The following is a 21,304-nucleotide window of genomic DNA, read 5'->3' on the forward strand; positions in this document are numbered from 1 at the left end:
AATGGATGAAACTGGAGAATATCATGCCAAGTAAAATAAACCAGACTCGAAAAATTAAGAGTTGAATGTTTTTTCATATGTCGAAGATACAGCAAAATAAAGGAAAAAGGGGTAGGGGATCAGATATCACAAAGATATAGAGAAGATCAATGGAGTACAAGATGGGGAGAGAAAGAGGACAGATGGAACATGTAATTAATTTAACAAAATCGTGTTATATACATGTATAAACATACTACAGGGAATACAATCTATAGAAAATACCCATGAGGGCTGGAGTTGTGGCTCAGTGGCAGAGTACTCGCCTAGCATGTGTGAGGCACTGGGTTCGATTCTCAGCACCACATATAAACAAATAAATAAATAAAGGTGTATTAATAACTAGTAAAAAATTTTAAAAAAAGAAAAAAGAAAATACCCATGAAAAAAGCAAATAAATAAGGCAGGTGCAGTGGCACATGCCTGTAATTCCAGAGACTTGGGAGGCTGAGGCAGGAGGATCATGAGTTCAAGGCCAGCCTTAGCAACTTACTGAGATCCTAAGCAACTGTAGTAGACCCTGTTTCTCAAAAGAAAAAAATGAAAAGGGCTGTGGATGGGGCTCACACGCATGTGTGTGTGTGTGTGTGTGTGTGTGTGTGTGTGTATGTGTGAGAGAGAGAGAGAGAGAGAGAGAGAGAGAGAGAGAGAAAGAGAGAACGAAAGGAAGGAGGAGATTGTGGGGAGAAAATGGACTCTGAAATGTAAATCAAATTCAAAACATGTAGGATGTTGTCAAAATGAACCCAACTACTATGTATAATTATAATGCTCTAATAAAAAAAATGGGGGGGGGGCCAAAAAATTGGATCTGAAGCCTTGAATTCAAGTTGAAGCTCTTTACCACTTGCTTGTACACATACATTAGCATTTGACTATCAAGACAAAATGTGGAGAATTTTTTTTTGTAATGAAAAATGGTTTTAATCCTCCCTAACATAAAGGAAAATAAAGTCATACCAATACCATCACCATCACAAATTCAAAATTGACCTCATCATGCATCATCTGAAACTTATTTCCTTCCTAGGACTATCAATCCCTATTGCCTAGACCCCAAATCTCAGTCATTTGCACAGTAAAGTTACCAAACTTTTTTCAGTTTATATTTCTATCATATCTATTATATCCATCACCATTTTTTAAACTCTCTCTGCCACTATTCTAATTCTCACACTTCCCCTCTAATTTGTTCTACAAAATAGCTTCCTAAATTGGTTTCCCTACTTAAGTCTCTTCTCAGATGAATTCCATTCAATACCTTTTATCCACAGTGACATTCCTAAAGCATAGTTTTGAACATGCCTTCCCTTGTTCAAAACCTTTCAGGGGTTCTTTTTATCTTTCAAAGGGCCCTCTTCATAGTCGAGCATTCAACAAAAAAGGGACTATTGGAATTGCTTCCAATAGCCACTTTCCTCCCGCTTCCATTATGAAGCAGCCATGTTGAATTTTCATCCCAAATTAATCTCTAAGCAATCAGTTTAATTTCATCTTAATTGCCACAATGGGCCTAAGGGAAGTATGACCCTGGATTTTTATTTCATGGCAGGATTGGGGGTGAAGAAAGTTAAGGTATGTTGTGCAAATGTGAGGTCTGAACTATTGCGACCATTTTGTCACCATGAGGGTGCCACCTTAAAGAGGAAGAGCCTAAAGGGCTGCAGTGAAGTGGAACTGGAGTTTGGTTCAGATTACAACTGAATACAACACCCCTCACATCAAAAAAAAAAAAAAAAAAAAAAAACCTTAAAATTATACGAAGCAACCAAATTCTTGTATTTCTTAGGTTCTCTCTGGCTTAACCACAAAAGTTCTAACAGAAAAGTCCTCCAAATGCTCAGTCTCTCTTCCCAAATCATCTCTCATTCCATGAAATGCTTAAAGCTGGCTAGTCTACATATCTCTTTTAAGTGTGTAACATACACCTGGCTTTAGAAATAAAAGTAGAACCAGAGATCTGGACATAAACAAACCTCTCTTCTCTATGGTTTGCAGCCCACCCCTCAATTCTTCTGTGACTGTGTTACATTCTCCAAAAAATTTCTGAAGAACCAATTTCAGTCACAGTGCTCAGGAACAACTAAAATTCATCTTAATTCAATTTATCCTAAAAACAACAACAACAACAAAAAAAAAAAAAAAAAAAAAAAACACCTAAAAAACACCAAGAGGGAAAAAATGCAAATAATACCTCTCCAGAGGAACTAACCAGAGTTCTTTCTCTCACTTAAATTTTTTTTTTTACTTTTTAGTTTTGTTTCATTTACTCAAAAAAAAAAAAAAGACACTATCATTACTAAAATCCTATTTATTTTCAGTAAATTGATAGGTTTTAAGAAAAAGAGAAACACATCTGTCCCAACATTAAGTTTTTCCAATTACTGTGACAAATATTCTTTCTTTAGTATCACCAGTTCTTTTTGTTTTGTTTGTTCTAAACATTTGAAATTCAGTGTTTTAGGAGGAAAGTCGTTCAGAGAATGGGTCAGAAATCTGAACTTCCTTATAGGACCAACAGCCAAAAACATAGCAGGACAATCAAAAGACTGTCCCTGTTCTTACTATTCTGCTGCATAAAAAGGGAAACTGCAGGCATTCTTGGCATTCTAGTGCTACTGCCAGCACTGACCATGAAATGTTTACACAGTCCTTACTTGGGAGATGATAAGAGAGCTGTGAGGGACAAGTGTCAGATATGCTGCTGCAGATTCAGTCTCCCTAACATATTCTCTCACAACCCTGTATGGAGACAACCAGATTTTCCATCAGAGGCTTCTTATATCATCTAAGCCTATTTCCATTCTGCTGGGTGACAACAAATAAATAATTATGTCCCCAATAAGATGAAGAGTTTATCTGCTACTGAACTGCCTCTTCTGCTTAGCTTCTTCCTCTGCCATCCTGTTTCATTTGTCACTACTATTTTGCCTTTAACTTTCCATCATACAAAAAAACTTAAAGTTGCTTATTTTAGCATTAAGATTCAAGATTCAAAGCTACTCATTCTTTTCCTTTTATTGATAGTGTTGGGAATTTTGGTTTAAAAGAAAAGTACAAAGGCTTTGATTTCTCTCTCTCAAGTAAACACAGGAAACAGGACAACTCCACTTTATTTATCCATTCATTCTTTCAATCAACAAGTATTTACTGAGGTGTTTACAGATCTCATATTCTAAATCAGCAGCAATAACTTAGGGAAAAAAAAAATCTTGCTGGGTTTCTTGCATTATTGCTTATCTCATATACCACAATAAATAACCAGTGGTCACTCTGGTTTCTAGCTAATAGTCAGAAAGCAGAACTTCTATTTTTATATCTTCCCCTGCAGAATAACAGGTGGTTGTAACTTTTTTTTTTTTAATGAACTCTCATAGCCTCTGGTTTTTAAATTGAACATATATTATTTACAATCTAAAAGCCATTAATTTTTATTACAGTATTATCTTTTATTTCAAACCAACTACTTTATTTATCCTTATTCCTGATGATGATTCAAGAAAGAAATGATGATTGTTGATGATTCAACAAGAAAATGCCATGTAAACCAAAGTACTAAAGCTTCATTATTAGGTCTTTCTGATGGTATATAAAACAAACATTACTCAGAAAGTCCTATTAAAATATTTGAAACAGGGCTGGGGTCGTAGCTCCATGGTAGAGTGCTCACCTAGCATGCACAAGGCACTGGGTTCGATTCTCAGCACCACATAAATGTAAAATGAAGATATTGTATCCACCTAAAACTAAGAAATAAACATTTTTTTAAAAATCTGAAACAAAGCAAATGCTTAGTTTTCTGAATAAGCATGAAGATAGAATACAAAACAACAATAAAATACATAGAAAATCCTCAAACCCTTATTTTTACTCCTAATTTTATGCTCTTTCTTAAAAATTTTCTTATGTGGTTACTAACTGAATTAGTGTCTCCATTTTTCTGTCCCTGTTTCTCTTCCTATATTATTTTATACATCTAATAAGGTATCGAAACAGTGTCAGTTTGTTTATTATAAGGTTAAAATATAGATCTCTCTGAAAATATTCAATCTGCTGCTCATGTGTAACATCCTTTGACTCCAGACTTCAGCTTCTCATACCTAAGAAGACAAAAATAGGGAATAAACAGTGGAATCTCTCTTGGGCTTCCTTACCCTAGAAAGTTCTTTTTGGCCTTTCCCTAAATAACCAATTTTCCAAGAACATTTTACTCCAAGGGTGGTGGCAGGGACATATTTAATTTAATCACACACACACACACACACACAAAAAAAAAAAAAAAAAAAAAAAAAAAAAAAACCAAGCTAAAGTTACTATTAGAAAACATAAGTCAGTCTTTGGACAATAAGGCATTAGGAAGAAAAAAACCTTTTAAAGAAAAAAACATTTACAAAACTCATGCCCATAATTAAACCTAAATGTTCCCTAGGATTTGAAGAACATATTTTAAGGAAGCCTAAAGCTTTATGTTGTGGTGTAAGGAAACCTTAGCAAACTGAAGAAAAGCTCAAAGGTCCATAATCTCATCACAAAGCAGCAGGGTCAAAAGGCAAAGGTCAGTGACCAGGGGAACAGGGTGTAAAACAGTTCCCACACTCCAGAGTCGATTGCACCTCATGATTTCAGAGACTCGGTCCCTGGTACCAAAAAATAAAAAAACTATTCAGCTGTGTTTACTACAATAACACAATCATTTATATGTTCCTTTCAGTCTAAAAGTAAATTGGAATATTATGAAACGAATTTATTTTTAATAGCAAGAAATTTAAAAAGTTAAAATTTTCTCCTACATTTGAACACCAGCCTCCCTCTCATGCATACACGAGTGCTTCTCTTGTTCCTCAAAGACAAACTTTTGGATAAAAATTGTCACCTGATCTCTTCTGCAGAGTTCAAAATAAGGCAAAGAAATAAATACTAAATGTATATACATGCCAACAGACATTTTGTATCAAGCTCTCTGCCACCAAAATGATTCAACAGGGTAAGTCTACTTCATGGTCTTATGTCCACATTCCAAAAAAGCTACATTTTTAACTCCTATCTAAAAGAGATTTCATTTCAGGAAGAATAAAAGTAATTTTGTTAAACTTTTAGTATTGGACATTTGTGCAGGAGAGATTTATAATGACTCCATGACTTCTCAAGCAAGCAATTAATTCTGCAGGAGCTCTGGGGTCTAGGGCATTTGTCTAGATATCTCTATACTATTGGTTGTCCTCTAACTGTCAATCTGAGGTTCCAAGTCAGAGAGAGGGTAAGGTTATTAATGAGAATGGAAAGAAAACTGTGAAATAACAGGTGTGCTTTTAATTTCTACCCATATACTCCACTTTAATTATTTCACCACCAGCGACAAGATGGTTTACAAGTGGTACATGAGGCAAATAAGACCTTTTACTATGAAGATTTTACATTCTGGCACATACAGTTTTCACATATTTAATTAAAATGAGATTTGTAGCTAAGGCTGCCAGTGAAAAAATAAGCACTGACAGGAGTGAGAACAACCCAACAAAATAATCTACTTTGGCCTAATCACATCAATGGTACCAAAGCCTGTGTTTTAATAAACTGTGAAATCAGAGTCTTCTTGTTTTGAACAATGGCACAAAACAAAGTACTAAAGTTCCTTTCCCTGGAACTGAGCCAGAATATTTGAGATCCAAACAGAAGTTTCTTTATAAGAATATACTTGAGACTGGAGATGAGCAACCTTTTTAAACAATCTATTATTTTTTTTTTACCCCAGTCATTTATATTTCCTTTAGGTTAAATTTAAACTTAAAAGCAAAGATAAATTAACTTTGAAAATAAAACTAAACTAAAAGTGTATCATTTACAAGCTTTAAACCTGTAATGGTCTCTAAATGCCTATTGCCCAAACTATTCTTCCTAAAGTTAATATCTCATGCTCATGGAATTCCAACTGATATGCTGGTACGGATTCTTATGACACGTAAGGAACTTTACATCAGGGAGTTATATACAAGAGTATGGAGGGCTGGGGGTATATCACAATGGTAGACGCAGGTTTAACATGTGTCAGGCCCTTGTTTTAATTCCCAGTGCTGAAAAAGTGCACAGAAAAGTATACGATGCCCACCTGCAACCCCCAACCCTGCCAAATATTCATGTGTCAGCTGCCCAGAGGAAACAATCCCTCTTTACCTTTTTAAACTAAGTCAAAAAGAAAAAGTTGACAGAATTTCAATATGTAGGAAGAATACTGTTGGTTTATCAGATTGTCCCTGAAAAAGACTATAAGATTGGGCTGGGGATGTGGCTCAAGCGGTAGCGTGCTCACCTGGCATGCGTGCGGCCCAGGTTTGATCCTCAGCACCACATACAAAGATGTTGTGTCCGCCGATAACTAAAAAATAAATATTAAAATCCTCTCTCTCCCTCCCTCTCTCATTCTCTCTAAAAAAAGACTATAAGACTATGAGAAAAGGAAAAAGAAGAAAACTAAAGAGACACTAGAAGTACAAAGTACTGAGCCCTAAAAAACTTCCCAGTTTCTGCTGAGGATGAAGGTAATACTGGAGGATTTCAACAGACATTAAAAACACTTACTTCACTCTTAGGTTTTAATGGCACAGAAACTTTTTTGCCAAAGGATATTTCTTCTGTTTTTACACAAAACGGATTATCAAAAGGACAATAGGAGGTGGCTTCATAAATACTCATGTAAAAATAAAGGTGATCTTTGAAGAAGGGATTAGGGGGAAAAGGTACAAAAACAGTCAATGAGCAACCTTGCACCAAACTGTACAGAGGAATTAAGACTACCAAAACCTTGACTTATTTAATACACTAATGTTCCTAAAACCATAGGAAATAATTTATTGGGTTAAATAAGTGATACACTGTATTGTAATAAAAAAAATTTAAAAAAAACCAGGAAGACAAGGGAAGGGCAAGAAAACATGGAATCAATAAAATGATGAGAGAACCTACAGAAGGGGAAAAAATCTTTACCACATGCACCTCAAACAGAGCACTAATCTCCAGGAAACATAAAGAACTCAAAAAACTTAACACCAAAAAACCAAATAACCCAATCAATAAATAGGCTAAGGAACTGAATAAACACTTTACAGAAGAAGAAATACAATCAATCAACAAACATGAAAAAATGTTCATCATCTTTAGCAATTAGAGAAATATAAATCAAAACTACTCTAAGATTTCATCTCCAGTCAGAATGGCAATTATCAAGAATACAAGCAATAAGTGTTGGCAAGAATGTGGGGAAACAGGTACATTCATACATTGTCGGTGGAACTGCAAATTGGTGCAACCACTATGGAAAGCAGTATGGAAATACCTCAGAAAACCTGGAATGGAACCACCATTTGACCTAGATATTCCACTCCTTGATTTATTCCCAAAGGACTTAAAATCAGCATACTAGAGTAATGCAGCCACATCAATGTTTACAGCAGCTGAATTCACGATAGCTAAACTATGGAACCAACCTTGATGCCCTTCAACAGATGAATGGGTAAATAAAACATGGTATATATACACAATGAAATATTATTCAGCCTTGAAGAATTAAATTATGGCATTTCCAGGTAAACGGATGGAACTAGAGAATATCATGCTAAGTGAAACAAAAGCCAAATGTTTTCTCTAATAAGCAGATGCTAATCCATAGTGGGGCCGGGGTTTGGTGGGGATAGAGAAGAATGAAGGAACTTTAGTTTGTGTAGAGGGGAGTAAGGGGAGGAATGGGGTTGTGGGAATGGGAAGGACAGTAGAGAAAGACAGACATTATTACCCTATATACATGTATGATTACACTACTGGAGTGACTCTGAACAATGTACAGCCAGAGGAATGAGAAGTTGTGCTCCATTTATGTACTATATGTCAAAATGCATTCTACTGTTAAATAAATAAATAATATAAAACATGGTCTTCAAAACAGAAACCTGAGTCCAGGCACCGTGGCGCACGTTTGTAATCCCAGCAGCTCAGGAGGCTGAGACAGGAGAATTGCAAGTTCAAAGCCAACCTCAGCAATGGTGAGGCATTAAGGAACTCAGTAAGACCCTGTCTCTAAATAAAATACAAAATAGGCTGAGGATGTGGCTCAATGGTGAGTACCCTTGGGTTCAATCCCTGGTACCAAAAAACAAAACAACAACAACAACAACAAAAAAAAAACACCAGAAACCTGGATTCTCAGGTCATGCACAGGAAAAAATTATGAATAAATAGGTGGGTTTTTGTCAGAAGGCCTCTGGAATCTAGAAACACACTACTGAAAAATACCTTTAAACCGGGATTCACAAACCAAACATGGTGGTGCACACATGTAATCCCAGTTACTTGAGGGGCTAAGGCAGGAAGATTGCAATTAGAAGCTGGGCCAGGCAACTTAGCAAGACCCCGTATCAAAATAAAAAGTAAAAAGAGCTGGATATGGCTTAGTGGCAGAGCATCCCTGGCTTCAAGTCCCAGTACTGCTAATGGATAAATAAATTTTTAAAAAAATTTTAAAGATTCCCCCTTATGTATGGGGTTCATGCACAACTGCTGGTATGAAACATAAATGCTCTCTCTCATCTATTCAATAAAAATATATAGGAATGGAATTGAGTGAAAATTATATTATTAAAGACCTTGAATCCATTTCATTTATTTAAAAATGTATATCATTTATAACCTCAATATGTCTACTACTGTTACAATTATTTGCAACCTAACTCACAAATGGCAGGCCCATTAATATATCACTACCCAGCAGATGAGGGCAGCTGGTCATAATGAAAAAGAACTACTTTGGTGTCAGGCTGGGATAGAAACCCAGCTTTGGCCTTTATTATTTCTGACTTTGAACAACTCACCTCAGCCTCCTATGGAGTGAAGAAAGTAAGATACCTTCAAGTCATTTTGAGAATTAAAGATAATGTTTATAAATCACATAAATGTTTATAAATCACATAAAATGTTTATAAATCACCTGATAAATGTTAGCTATTTTATAGCTTCATAATACAAAGGTGATTTTCTGGGATTACTTCTGACTTGATAATCCTAGCCCATATCTTTGAAAAGTCATTTCAAGAAATTATTTCAGGGCTGGGGTTGTGGCTCAGTGGTAGAGCGCTCACCTAGCATGTGTGAGGCCCTGGGTTCCATCCTCAGCACCACATATAAATAAATAAAGTTCTTGTGTCAACTAAATATATATATATATATATATATATATATATATAATTTCAAAATTAGCTTTCTGCATCAGTGATATACATACATGGTTTATAAATAAAAGCAACTCAAAAAGTCCATGTTAGTAAAAAAAAAAAAAAAAGTTATAGTACTTAATTTAGTATGAAGTTCGTAAAAGTCATAGATTCTTGGGAAAGGTGGATGACATCTGAGAAAGCAAATGATCCATGCTCTTCTATCCTTATGATGTGATCTTTCACTCTGAAAATTCTGCTCTTACCTCTCATATCCAATCAGACATCTTTGCATTTTATTTGAAAAGAAATGGGGGGAAAAAGACAATCTTATAATGAAATGTTTTGGAATCTGGCCCAGAAGACATTAGATGGTGCTGTTTTAAAAAGTCAAGTTTTAGACAGAATAGATTATAAAGCACAATAAAGATGAAGTGCAAGTGGCAGAGTGCCTGTTTAGCATGCACAAGGCTGTGGGTTTCACCCCCAGCACCAAAAAAAAAAAAAGACAAAGTGTAACTGGTAAAAATATATAAAGGATTAAAACTTAACACAACCAAAATGAACTGTCCTAATGAAGCCCAAAGTTGATGTGGATGTCCATAAAAAGAAACTGAATGCAATTTCCTAAGATACTCCTCTAAAACCACTAAGGAAACTATAGTATTCTTTAATGCAACCACTTACTGTGAAATTCCATAAATGTTAAGCACCATTTATATGCTTGGCACTTGTTGATAAATAAAACATGTGGTTTGATTAATAAAAAAAAAAAAAAAAAAACAGAGCCTTGCTGATATCTGCATGACTACTTAGATACAGGCGATTTAAGAAAGGTTAATTTTACTTATTATACCTTATTTCAAGAAGAAATGAATAAGTTAATAAACTTTAGCAAAGAATAAACTTTACTTCACAAAGCTAATATACACCTTTTTAAAAAAATCAACTATTTGTCCACTCTCTTATTTCTTCATCAATCCTAGGCTTCTCGTTTTTAAAATTATTTTTATTTATATACTTATTTTGGTACCAGCGATTAAACCCAGGGGCACTTAATCAAGAGTCACATCCTCAGCCCTTTGTATTTTTTATTTTGAGACAGGGTCTGGTTAAGTTGCTGAGGCTAGATTTGAACTTGTGATCCTCCTATTTCAACCTCCTGAGCAGCAGGGATTACATGCATGCACCACCTCACCCAACAGGCTTCCCATTTTTAAAGAAACTCTGCCTTCCATTTTAAGGTTTTTCCATTTTAGGGTTTAAAAAACACAAAGTTTACTAAATTAGTCAAGTATACTAAAAGTTTATGGTCAATAACAAAAACTACATTTCTATCCCTATCCAATTACCTTGATCACTTACTCAAACAATCTACTTGAGTCCTTATTCTGTGCCAGGAACTATTTTAATCACAGGGTGAACAATAATAACCAAGAAACATAAAGGTCCTGCTCTTTAAGAGTCAACAATTTAATAGAAAAGATTGACATTAAAAGGCAAGCAAGGGGAGCTGGAGTTGTGGCTCAGTGGTAGAGTGCTCATAGTGTGTGAAGCACTGGGTTCGATCCTCAGCACCACCTAAATATAAAGATATTAAAAAATAACTAAAAAATTTAAAAAATTTAAAAAAAAAAAAAAAAGGCAAGCAAAGGGCCGGGGTCGTGGCTCAGTGGCAGAGCACTTGCCTAGCATGCATGAGGCACTGGGCTCGATCCGCAGCACCACATAAAAATAAAAACAAATAAAATAAAGGTATTGTGTCCATCTATAACTAAAAAGAAAAAACTTTTTAAAAGTGGGGGGGGAGGCAAGCAAATACATTTACAATATACTGTCAAGTACTAATAGGTACTATGAGTAAAATAAAGCAGGGTGACTGACAACAATGAGGCAAGGAGGGTAGGATGGCCTGAAAAGGCTTCTCTGAGGAGATAATAGTAGAGCCCTGAATGATGAGAAAAGCCAATCATGCAAAGACCTAGGGATGTAATGTCCATAGGGTAGCCACAAACTGCAAGTGGCTATTAAACACTTGAAATGTGCCTACTTCAAATAAGATATGCTTTATGACGGTAAATTTTAACATTTAAAAATAAAAATATTTAAAAATTCATTAACAGGGGCTGGGGTTGTGGCTCAGTGGTAGAGCACTTGCCTAGCATGGGTGAAGCACTGGGTTCGATCCTCCACACCACGTAAGATGAATAAATAAAAATATTGTGTCCATCTACATTTTATGGTGGTATTTTGAAACATTATTTTAGATATGAGAGTTAAATAAATCATGGAAATTAATATCACTTGTTTCATTTTTAATACAACTACTCAAAAAAAAAAGTAGAATTACAAATGTGTCACATATTACACCTGTATAGGACAATACTGGTCTCAGGGAATAGGATTCTGGTGAAAAAACTAAAGAACAATAGCCTTGAAATACACTTTGCATAAGGACCTGCAAGAAAACCAACGTAGCTGGAAAGAAAAATGTTAGAGAGGTAAGCATAGAGCTGAACATAGTGTTGCACAAACACCTGTGATCCTAGCTACTAGGAAGGTTGAGGCAGAAGGATTAAGTGAGAGGTCAGTCTGGGCTACTTAGACCCTATCTCAAAAATAAAAATAAAGAGAGAGAGGAACTGTAGCTCAGTGGTATAGAAAATCTGAGTTCCATCCCCAGATATGCGAAAAGAAAGAAAGGTAAAGAGAGACCAAATCATGAATACTTTGTATATTGGAAAATCATTCATCCATTTAACACTTCCCCCCACCTTTGTGGGGGGCAGGTATTAGGAGCTGAACCCAGTGGCACTCTACCACTGAACTACATCCCTAACCATTTTTTAAATTTTATTTTAAGACAGGGTAACATCACTAAGATGGTGAGGTCTTACAATCCTCCTGCCTCAGCCTCCCAGGTCATTTAACTCCTTCTGAATCAGATAATAAGAAGACTGATGTTTACAGCTATCATAAGATCAGGACTGGATTCTCGGCTTCTGACCATACACCCTGCTCTAAATACTGTATTCACTGCCCAGCCAACTATGGCTTCATAAGCAATCATGTACTCTTTTTAAAAATTAAAAACTGTCCTAAAAACAACAACTTTGATAAGAAAAGATAACATGACAAACCCCAGTTTAAAAAAAAAAAGCAAACAGATTTTTTAAAAAGTTGAAAGTGGTATTTTCATAGCAAAAGCTTTATATTTATATAGTAACATCTTTATAAACATAAATTGAGGGCTGAGGGAATGTAGTGCAGTGGTAAAGCACTTGCCTAGTATACATGAGTCCCAGAGTTAGATCCCCAGCACTACACATACACTCCAAAAATTCAATGATAAAACAAAAGTAACATCAAATATATATTCTTATTTTTCTGATGAATGAAGGAATGAATGCAATAAATAAATGTCTCCCCATGAATATCTTACCTACAGTATAGAGGAGTTAAAAGATAATTTCATTTTTCTTTTTGCTTTGTACTAGGGATGGAACCCAGGGCCACTCTACCAACTGAGCTACATCCCTAACCCTTTTTTTATTTTTGAGACAGGGTCTCACTGATTTGCCTGGGCTGGCCTCTAACTTGCAATCCTCCTGCTTCAGTCTCCTACATTGCTGGGAATACAGGTATGTGTCAATATGCCCAGCTGTAACAACCACATTTGACTAATAAGTTTTCTACTTGGGATCTGTATACTGCTATATTTTACAATCTGTATGATACAGCATGTGTTGTAAGGAGGCAGCAATATACAGTAGTTATGGGCATGAATGAATTATATTAGACAGATGTTTAATTACGTTTCTCACTTATAATAACCTGAGTAAAGGACTTCAACTAACCCTTATCTGTAAAATAGAGAAAATTTTATCTCATCAAATGAAACAGTAACTATGAAGCATATAAAGCATTTAACCATGGTGCCAGTCATGTGGAAAGCACTATATAAATGTTATTTTATTATTACTATTTCATTGTCAATTCTTACACAACAGTGACTGTCACCTACATACTCCACAATCTTGAACACTGTATCTAATGTTAATTAAACCAAAATGCAATAGCAAATTATGGCTCTATAAAAAACAAAATCAAGGTCAGATTACACAAAACAGGGATCCAAGTATGTGATAAATGTTTCTTAAAGCACGTTGCATTAAAATTATACCTTCAGTAAATCGTTGAAGAGAAAAATGTTTTTTTTCCATATGGAGCATCATGGAAATTATGACTAAAAATGCATTACATCCTAAACGTATGCATTTATTATTCAAAAGAAAAGTTCAAAAAGACAGTTCAAATTTTTACAAAAAAGGAGCTGGAGAGTTAGGTTAGTAGTAGAGTGCTTGCCTGGTATGCACCAGACTCTGGGTTCAATACTCAGTACAGAAAAAATAAGTTTTAAAAGACTTATTTTAACACGGTCTTTTTTTTTTTTAATTTATTTTTTAGTTTTCGGCAGACACAACATCTTTGTATGAGGTGCTGGGGATCGAAACCGGACCGCACGCATACCAGGCGAGCGCACTACCGCTTGAGCCACATTCCCAGCCCATTTTAACACAGTCTTGACTATGACATTCAATGAGATAAGGGCAATACTGATATGCTTCTGAATTTAAGCTGAGCTCGATTTTTTTTGAAGTTTATATATAATGACTATGAGACACAGTATACTAGACCAACCAAGCACTAGTCAGGTATCTGCTACTGTTCAGCTATGATCTGAGAGGGCCCTTAATCTCTCAGCCTTGTAAATAATGTCTAAGAGTCCTTCCAGAACAATCATGCCATGATCCTCTGTCAGCCTCAACTAAATTTTATAACTGAGTTAAGATCATGATCTCTCCTGCCTCTAATCTTTTCTGGAAACTACATCCAACTCAATCTAAGTTAAAAATGGGCAGAGACACCAAGGAAGAAATCTAAACAAAGGTTTGCGGCAGGGATCTCAGCTATCCGACTTCAACAGCCATTAGCAGCAAGCACTAAATCTAGGTTACCACGGAACACTTTAAGAACATGGACAGGCACAAGCCTGTAATTACAAAAAATCATGAAGCTGAGGCAGGAGGATTTCAAGTTTAAGGCCAACTTCAGCAACTTAGTGAGGCCCTAAGAATTAGAAAGACCCTATTTCAAAATAAAAACTTTTTTAAAAAGGGGGTGTGGGGTTTGGGAGGACTGGTATGTTAAAATTCAATCTGGAATCTGGGTTCAATCTCGAGTATCTCTGGATTCAATCCCCAGCACCAAAAATCAATCTCTCTCTCTCTCTCTCACACACACACACACACACACACACACACATACACGTAAATATATATGATCATCACACACTCTTTTGTAAACTTACATTTATTTACAAGTTTGTTTGCAGTGCTGGTGATCAAATCCAGGACCTTACACTTGTTAAGCAAAGGCTTTACAACTGACCTACACCCTTAGCTCTCTTTCACATATTGAACACTAACAAACTGTGTATAAGGTACTATGAAAAAGAGAAGCAAAGCTCCTTCCCTCTTGGAGAAGTTACATCTTTATATTACTTAAATGAAAGTTTAATCATATCCTTCATTTTCCATTACTCAGAAGATCACTGCTATAAATCAAGCCATGAGTACTCCTATAGCTAGGTCTCAAAGAAAATGGGAGCCCTAAAAGAAAATCTCAAAATGCCTGCCACTCTTCACATCAACTAACTGCATGATTTACCTCCACTTATACCTCCCTTCTTCTATATGCAATAAAGAATGCAATTTTGAAAACTCTTCCTTATTTTTAACATTCAAAGGAAATTAAACATTCCTGCTTTAACATTTAAAGAACATTTTTGTTTATAAACAAAGTGCAACTTCAAAATATACAGTAAGAGAAGCACAAACAGCTAAGATGTAGTAGAGAAAGGACAACAGATATTACCAAACTACCAGTGCAAATATGTGAATATCCCCATAAAATTACTAGGTTCTTCATTTTTAAATACATTTATGTATATATATTTAAATTATGTTCAGCTGTTAAGAGAACTTTTAACATTTAAGAAGTTTTAGTTGGGCATGGTGGTGCTCATTTGTAATCCGTTACTCAAAGGGCTAAGGCAAAAGGATCCAACTTTAGGGCCAGCCTTGGCAATTTAAAAGAGGTCCTGTCTCAAAAAAAAAAAAAAAAAAAAAGTGGGAATTTAACTTAGTAATAAAACAACCCTGGGTTCAATTCCCAGTACTGAAAACAAGACAAAACAAAAACCTTCTTAATTTTTTTTTTTTTTTTTTGGTAGGGGGCAGTACTGGGGAGTGAACCCAGGGGTAATCTACTACTGAGCTAGATCCCCAGTTCTTCTTATTTTTGAGAAAAAGTATAGCTAATACCAAGGCTGACCTCAAACTTGTAACCCTTAAGCAGTTGGGATTACAAGCATGAGCCACTGTACCTGGCTTAACAAGTTTTTTCCGTGATTGTTAAAGCTAGGTGATACTTGACAGTGTGTCTTAAAAGAAGTGATCATTTTGATAACTTTTATCATAAGTTTAATTGCTACTTCATCATATGAGATGTGTACTTAATTTACTTCAATATCTATCATCTGCAGAGGATGAATTCTAGGAACATGTATATGTTAAGAAATAAAGTCTACAGAGCAATTAGTAGAATTTATGTTTAACAGAAGTCAATTAAGACCTATACAGGCAGGGTAACTACTTGCTGAGAAATAGTGGGATAAAAATAGATCAGTTCCAAAACGCAAAATAGAAACCAAACTATCATTAACTCTGAAATTAATGCAACAAAACAGAAACAACCTTCTGACTAATTTGTCTAGCTCAGTGCTACGGTTTGGATATGGTTTGAGTGTGTCCCCCAAAGGATAACACGCTGGAAGCTTGGTTTTTAGTGCAACAAAGTTGAGAAGTGGTAGAATCATAAAGAGGTGGGGACTAACAAAGGGTAACTAGGTCACTGGCGGCACTGCCCTTGAAAGGGATTAATACAGTCCTCTGGAGACCCCGGTTAGTTAGATTACTTACTAAGAGAGTAAGAGGTCATAAAAGGAGCAAGCCTGACCCCAGAACCTCTCTAGCTTCTTGTCTCACCATGTGGTCTCTTTTGTAAGCACTCCTACCATTGTGATGCCATCCTCCATGAGGCCCTTATCAGAAGCTGTACAGATAGAGATCTTGGACTTTAAACATCCAAAACTGTGAGCTAAATAAATCTCATTTCTTTCTAATATACCTAGCCTCAGGCATTTTGTAATAGCAACAAAAACAAATACACACACACACTTTCTAATCTCCAAATGCGGCTCTATGGAAAGTAAAGAAAATTTGTTAGTTGAGACCATTATACTACAACAACTACCTGTTTTCTTCCCAACTCACTGTCCACACTCCTTAATCTCCTTGTTTCCTCCTCATCCTATGCATGCTAGAGTGCCCTAGACCCCAGAATTTGAGCCTTTTTTCTATCTATACTCACCACGTCCTAAGTGATTAGATCAAATTTCATGGCTCTAAATTGACATCTACAATGTGAACTTCTGGCCTGAAAGTCTGACATTTCCATTAAAAGTCTAATAGGCACTTCAAAGTTAAACATGTCTAAAACTGAACTAGTCTGCTTCTCCATTAGTTTTCTTATTTCAGTATAGAAGCTCATAATTGTTCAGGCCAAAAATCTTGGGAGACATCTTTGATCACATTCTTTGACTATAATTACCATATTAATAGAATTCACATATAGTCATATAATTCATAGGGAAATTCCATTGGCTCTATGGTTAATATATATCTAGACTCTAATTCCCCCATTTCACCAAACCACAAACATCTCTCACCTCAAATAGTGAGTCTCTTAACATGTTTTCTGCTTTTACTCTTACCTGTGACACAGTCAATTCAACATGGCAGTCACAGGGATCCTTTCTAGGTGTATCAGATCTTATCATTACTCTGCTGAAACACTGCCAGTGGCAGTCCCTTTTTAAAGTAAAAGCCTAACAATTGTCTTTAAGGACCCACACAATCTCACCTACTCTCTCCCTCTCCCTGAGATCTAGCTAGGTTGACCTCCTTGCTGTGACAGGCACAAACTAGGCAATGATCCATCTCAGCGCTTGCTGTTTTCTCCACCTGCAAAGCTATTCCCCTAGGCAATGCATATGACTTGCTTCCTCACCTCCTTCAAGACTCTTCACATGTTACCTTCTCAGCAAGGCCTTCACAGGGCTGTTGGCTGTAGCTCAGTGGTAGAGCACATACTTAGCATGTGTGAAGCTCTCAGTTTAATCTCTAGCACCTAAATAAAATAAGATAAAACTATAACCCCACCATCCCACCATTCTGTTGACATTCATTTAATTCCATTTCTCTGCTTAATTTTTCCTCATAGTATTTATTAGCATCTGACAAACTATCTTCATTATTTGCTTACACTAGAATGTAAGCTCCACTACGACAGGGGATTTTGACTTTGTCTACAGCAGTTCAGTACCTAGAACAGTCTACATACAGAGGCTTTAAAATCTATTCGGTGAATCAATAAATTATACTACAATCTTGCCAGGCAAAATTACCCGAATATACCAAGTATTATGAGAAGCAGAAATCCCAATCACAGATGCAATACTGCAAAAAGAGAAACCAAAGTTTGTGTCTTATAAATATATTAAAATCCTATGTTTTGTCAGTGCTAAAAGCATTGTAGCCATTTCTTCCTCAGACATTGCTCTTCCTCCTTTCTCTACTTGTTTGTAAAGAAAGAGAAAAGAAAAATACTTTTTTATTTGTTTGGTACCAGGAATTGAACCCAGGAATGCTTAACCACTGAACTACATCCCCACCTCTTTTTATTTTGAGGCAGGATCTGGCTAAATTACTAAGAGCCTCATTAAGTTGCTGAGGCTGGCTCTGAATTTGTGATCTTCCTGCCTCAGCCTTCTGAAAAGTTCTTAAATACAGGGCTGGGGCTGGGGCTCAGCATGTATGAGGCATTGGGTTGGATTCTCAGCACCACATACAAATATATAAATAAAATAAAGGTCTATCAGCAAATAAAATAAATAAATAAATAAATTTTAAAGGCATTAAAATTGAATGTTTAGTTTTGTTAGACCCATTTGCACTGTGACTAAAGAGCCCTAGGTCACACTTAAAAGGTTTTGTTTTAGTGTTAACAGGGCAAATAAAGAAGGAAAAATACAGGCTTTTTTCTTTAATCAGTCATCACCCACAGAAGGCCTTCAAATGACCCTGTTACCACAAATGTTTAGAATATTTACAGAGCAGATCCTAGAAAAATAAGATAATCCCCAAAAAAGGAATTTCTCCAAATCTCTCTATAGACATTGTTTTATAACTTCACATCCCTTAACAAAGCCACACTAAGCATATACATGAAACTTTAGCTGAAAAAAAACAATGATTAGACCCACCCCTGATACACACCTATAATCCAGAAACTCAGGAAGCTAAAACCAGGAGATCACAAGTTGGAGGGCAGTCCCAGCAATTTATCCAGGCCCTAAGCAACTTTATGAGACTCTGACTCAAAATTTAAAAAAATAATAAAAAAAATAAGGGCTGGGGATGTCATTTAGTAGTAAAGCACCCTTGGATAGTGGAGAACGTGGAGGAGGAGGAGGAGGAGGAGGAGGATGAAAAAATATGATTACGTAACTATACATACCAAAACACAGACAGACACACACACACACAACTCTAGTACTCTATTCAAAAATTTAACTAAAACTAGACTTAGTTTTGTTGAAAATGTTTTGCTGTAAGGCTGACTTAACAGACATAGCTAAGACATGAGTTGATGGATAAGGCTGAACAGTTTTGTTTACTATTATTATTGAATACAACCTTTCCAGTTTTCCAGTTTCCTACCCCCAAAAAACGAAAAATCTACATTGGTGCGATCATTAATGAATGCTATGTCCAAAGGAAACTGTTCTAAAAGGCTATGACCTAAGTGTTTAGCACTGACACAGATAAAGTTCAGGCAGTAGATGTCACTTGTCTCACCCATTTAACCGCCCCCCCCCCAAAAAAAAGTCAAGATTCAGATCCCACGGAGGCAAGCAGAAAGAAACAGGATGAAAGATGTAATCAGTCCCTTCTCCTCGCCTCTTCTCATAGGGCGCACAACCCCCGTACCCCGTCATCCTTTAACAGCCCAGGTTCTCCAGCTCAGCCCTGCACTGCGCCATCAAATGAGTCAAGAGGAGGAACCAGTGCTCCTCCAGGAAAACCCAGGCAGTAACACACGGTGCACCCAGTTGGATGGGGTAATAGCCAACTACTCCAACTCAGGTACAGCGTAGGCAGTGTCAACAAAGCATCGTGCAGAGTCCCGAGCGTTCAAAGGTCCCCTCCAGGTTCCCTGACACTGCCAAATCGACAGCATTCCAAAAGGTGATTCGACCGTCATAGCAGAACCCGGGGTGGCGGAAGGCGGGGCGCAGACTGAGATCAGTCACGGATTAAGTCTAACTAGTCTCCTGCCCGCGCCTCCGCCAGCCCCGCACGGCCACCACCGCCGAGGTGGGCACGAATCCAGCCCTCAGCCGAGAGGTCTCCCACACCCCCTCCTCTAGGAGGATGGGCGCTACGTCACGTGCTGGGGCCAAACTTCGCAGCCCCCGCGGAGAGGGCGGGAGAGGGAAACAGGGGACAGCCGCGAGGTCGGGGAGCCAGCGCGCCTGTCAGGAGCCGCCTCCGCTAGCAGCAGCTAGCCGAGAGGCCGACGTGCGGGGCGGGGGCCGTGCCCTCGGGGCCTCCCCCGCGCCGGTTATTAATAACCCCGCACTCTGGAGGCGAAAGCCCCCGGCGGACGCCCTAGGCGGCGAGTCGTCCGAGGACTCAACATTCACCCTGCGCGCGGAATAAATAACAATGTCATTAAATCGCCACAGGACCGCCCGTCCGGCCGGAGAGCGGCAGCGGCGGCGGCAGCGGCGAGGGGCGCCTCCGGGAGCCGACTTTGTCTGGATCCTGCACCCCGCCTCCCGCGCGTCGCCGCAGCCTTCCCCGCACCCCTGAGGGAACCCCCGCGCCGCCGCAGCCCGGCCTTACCCGCCAGCTCGTCGGGTTCCAGCCCGCTGTCTGCGTCGATTCCGCACAGCACGAAGTAGTGCGCGAAGCGGCAGGCTGCCGAGGAGGAGCCGGAGCCCGAGCTTGAGCCCGAGCCCGGGCCGGGCGCCGCGCCGCTCCCGCTCATTCCGGCCCCGCTGTTCGTGCGGCTGTCGTCGCCGCCGCTGAGGAAGGCTCACTGAGGTAGGCTCGCAGTGGAGGCTGCCGCTGTCGCTCCCGCTGCGGTCTCCGCGCGGGTCCTAGGGCGACCCCGGCGCGCCCATGGCCGCGCAGCCGCCGCTCGCCACCTCAGCCTCGGCGCCGGGAAAAGCGGCCTCGGGCTCGCGCGCGGCCCGTCCGGATCCTGGCCCCGCTGGGGGAGGGGCGCGCAGGGGGAGTGTCGGCGTGAGAGGCTCGCGCCGCCGCAGCTGCGCTCGCGAGCCGGGAGCCACCGCGTCTGGCGCCCGAGGGTCAGCTGAGCAGCGCTCAGGCTGTGGGAGCGCGGGGCAGGCGGGGGCGCTGGAGACCAAGCACGGGGAGGGGGCGCGCTCGCGAGGGGCGGCGACGTGCCTCGGCCGGGTGCGCGCGCCCAGTGGGCTCTGAGGGAGCGCCCGGCGCGGGCAGGAATCGTGCCCGCCAGCCCCGGCTGCGGCACTGGGGCGACCCCACACACACCCCTCCCGTTAGCCGCCGGCAGGGAAGGGGGCAAGCCGCAGGGAGGCAGTCTGTCCTCCGAAGGGGATGCTACTCACCATAATTAAAAAAAAAAAAAAATGCAGCTTTGGGGAAGGTGAACAGCCGCTCTGAGATCATTTCCCACAACGGTCTGAGCCATCGTCTTTTAAACTGTGACATGTGTAGATGCCTATATCATTCTAAGACACTAGTCCGTGAATCGTTCCGCCATCTCTCACCCCTGCTCACAAGGCACCCCTTAATTAGCAACTAAACGGTGAGAGGAGGAAATAAAACAATTCA

The 21,304-nt window shown here is 38.7% G+C and overlaps 1 protein-coding gene across 2 annotated transcripts in view; it reads right to left on the reverse strand.

Moving 5' to 3' along the window:
• Nucleotides 1-20,474, reverse strand: part of Dennd5b (DENN domain containing 5B) — a 175,023-nt gene extending 154,549 nt beyond the window's left edge. For both annotated transcript variants that reach the window (XM_076854263.1, XM_076854262.1), the window contains exon 1: nt 20,330-20,474. In XM_076854263.1, the coding sequence (XP_076710378.1) occupies nt 20,330-20,474 (145 nt within the window). The remainder of the gene's footprint in view (nt 1-20,329) is intronic.
• Between the last annotated feature and the right edge of the window lie 830 nt (nt 20,475-21,304).

Source organism: Callospermophilus lateralis, chromosome 4 (assembly GCF_048772815.1).
Source record: "Callospermophilus lateralis isolate mCalLat2 chromosome 4, mCalLat2.hap1, whole genome shotgun sequence".
Taxonomy (NCBI): Eukaryota; Metazoa; Chordata; class Mammalia; order Rodentia; family Sciuridae; genus Callospermophilus; species Callospermophilus lateralis.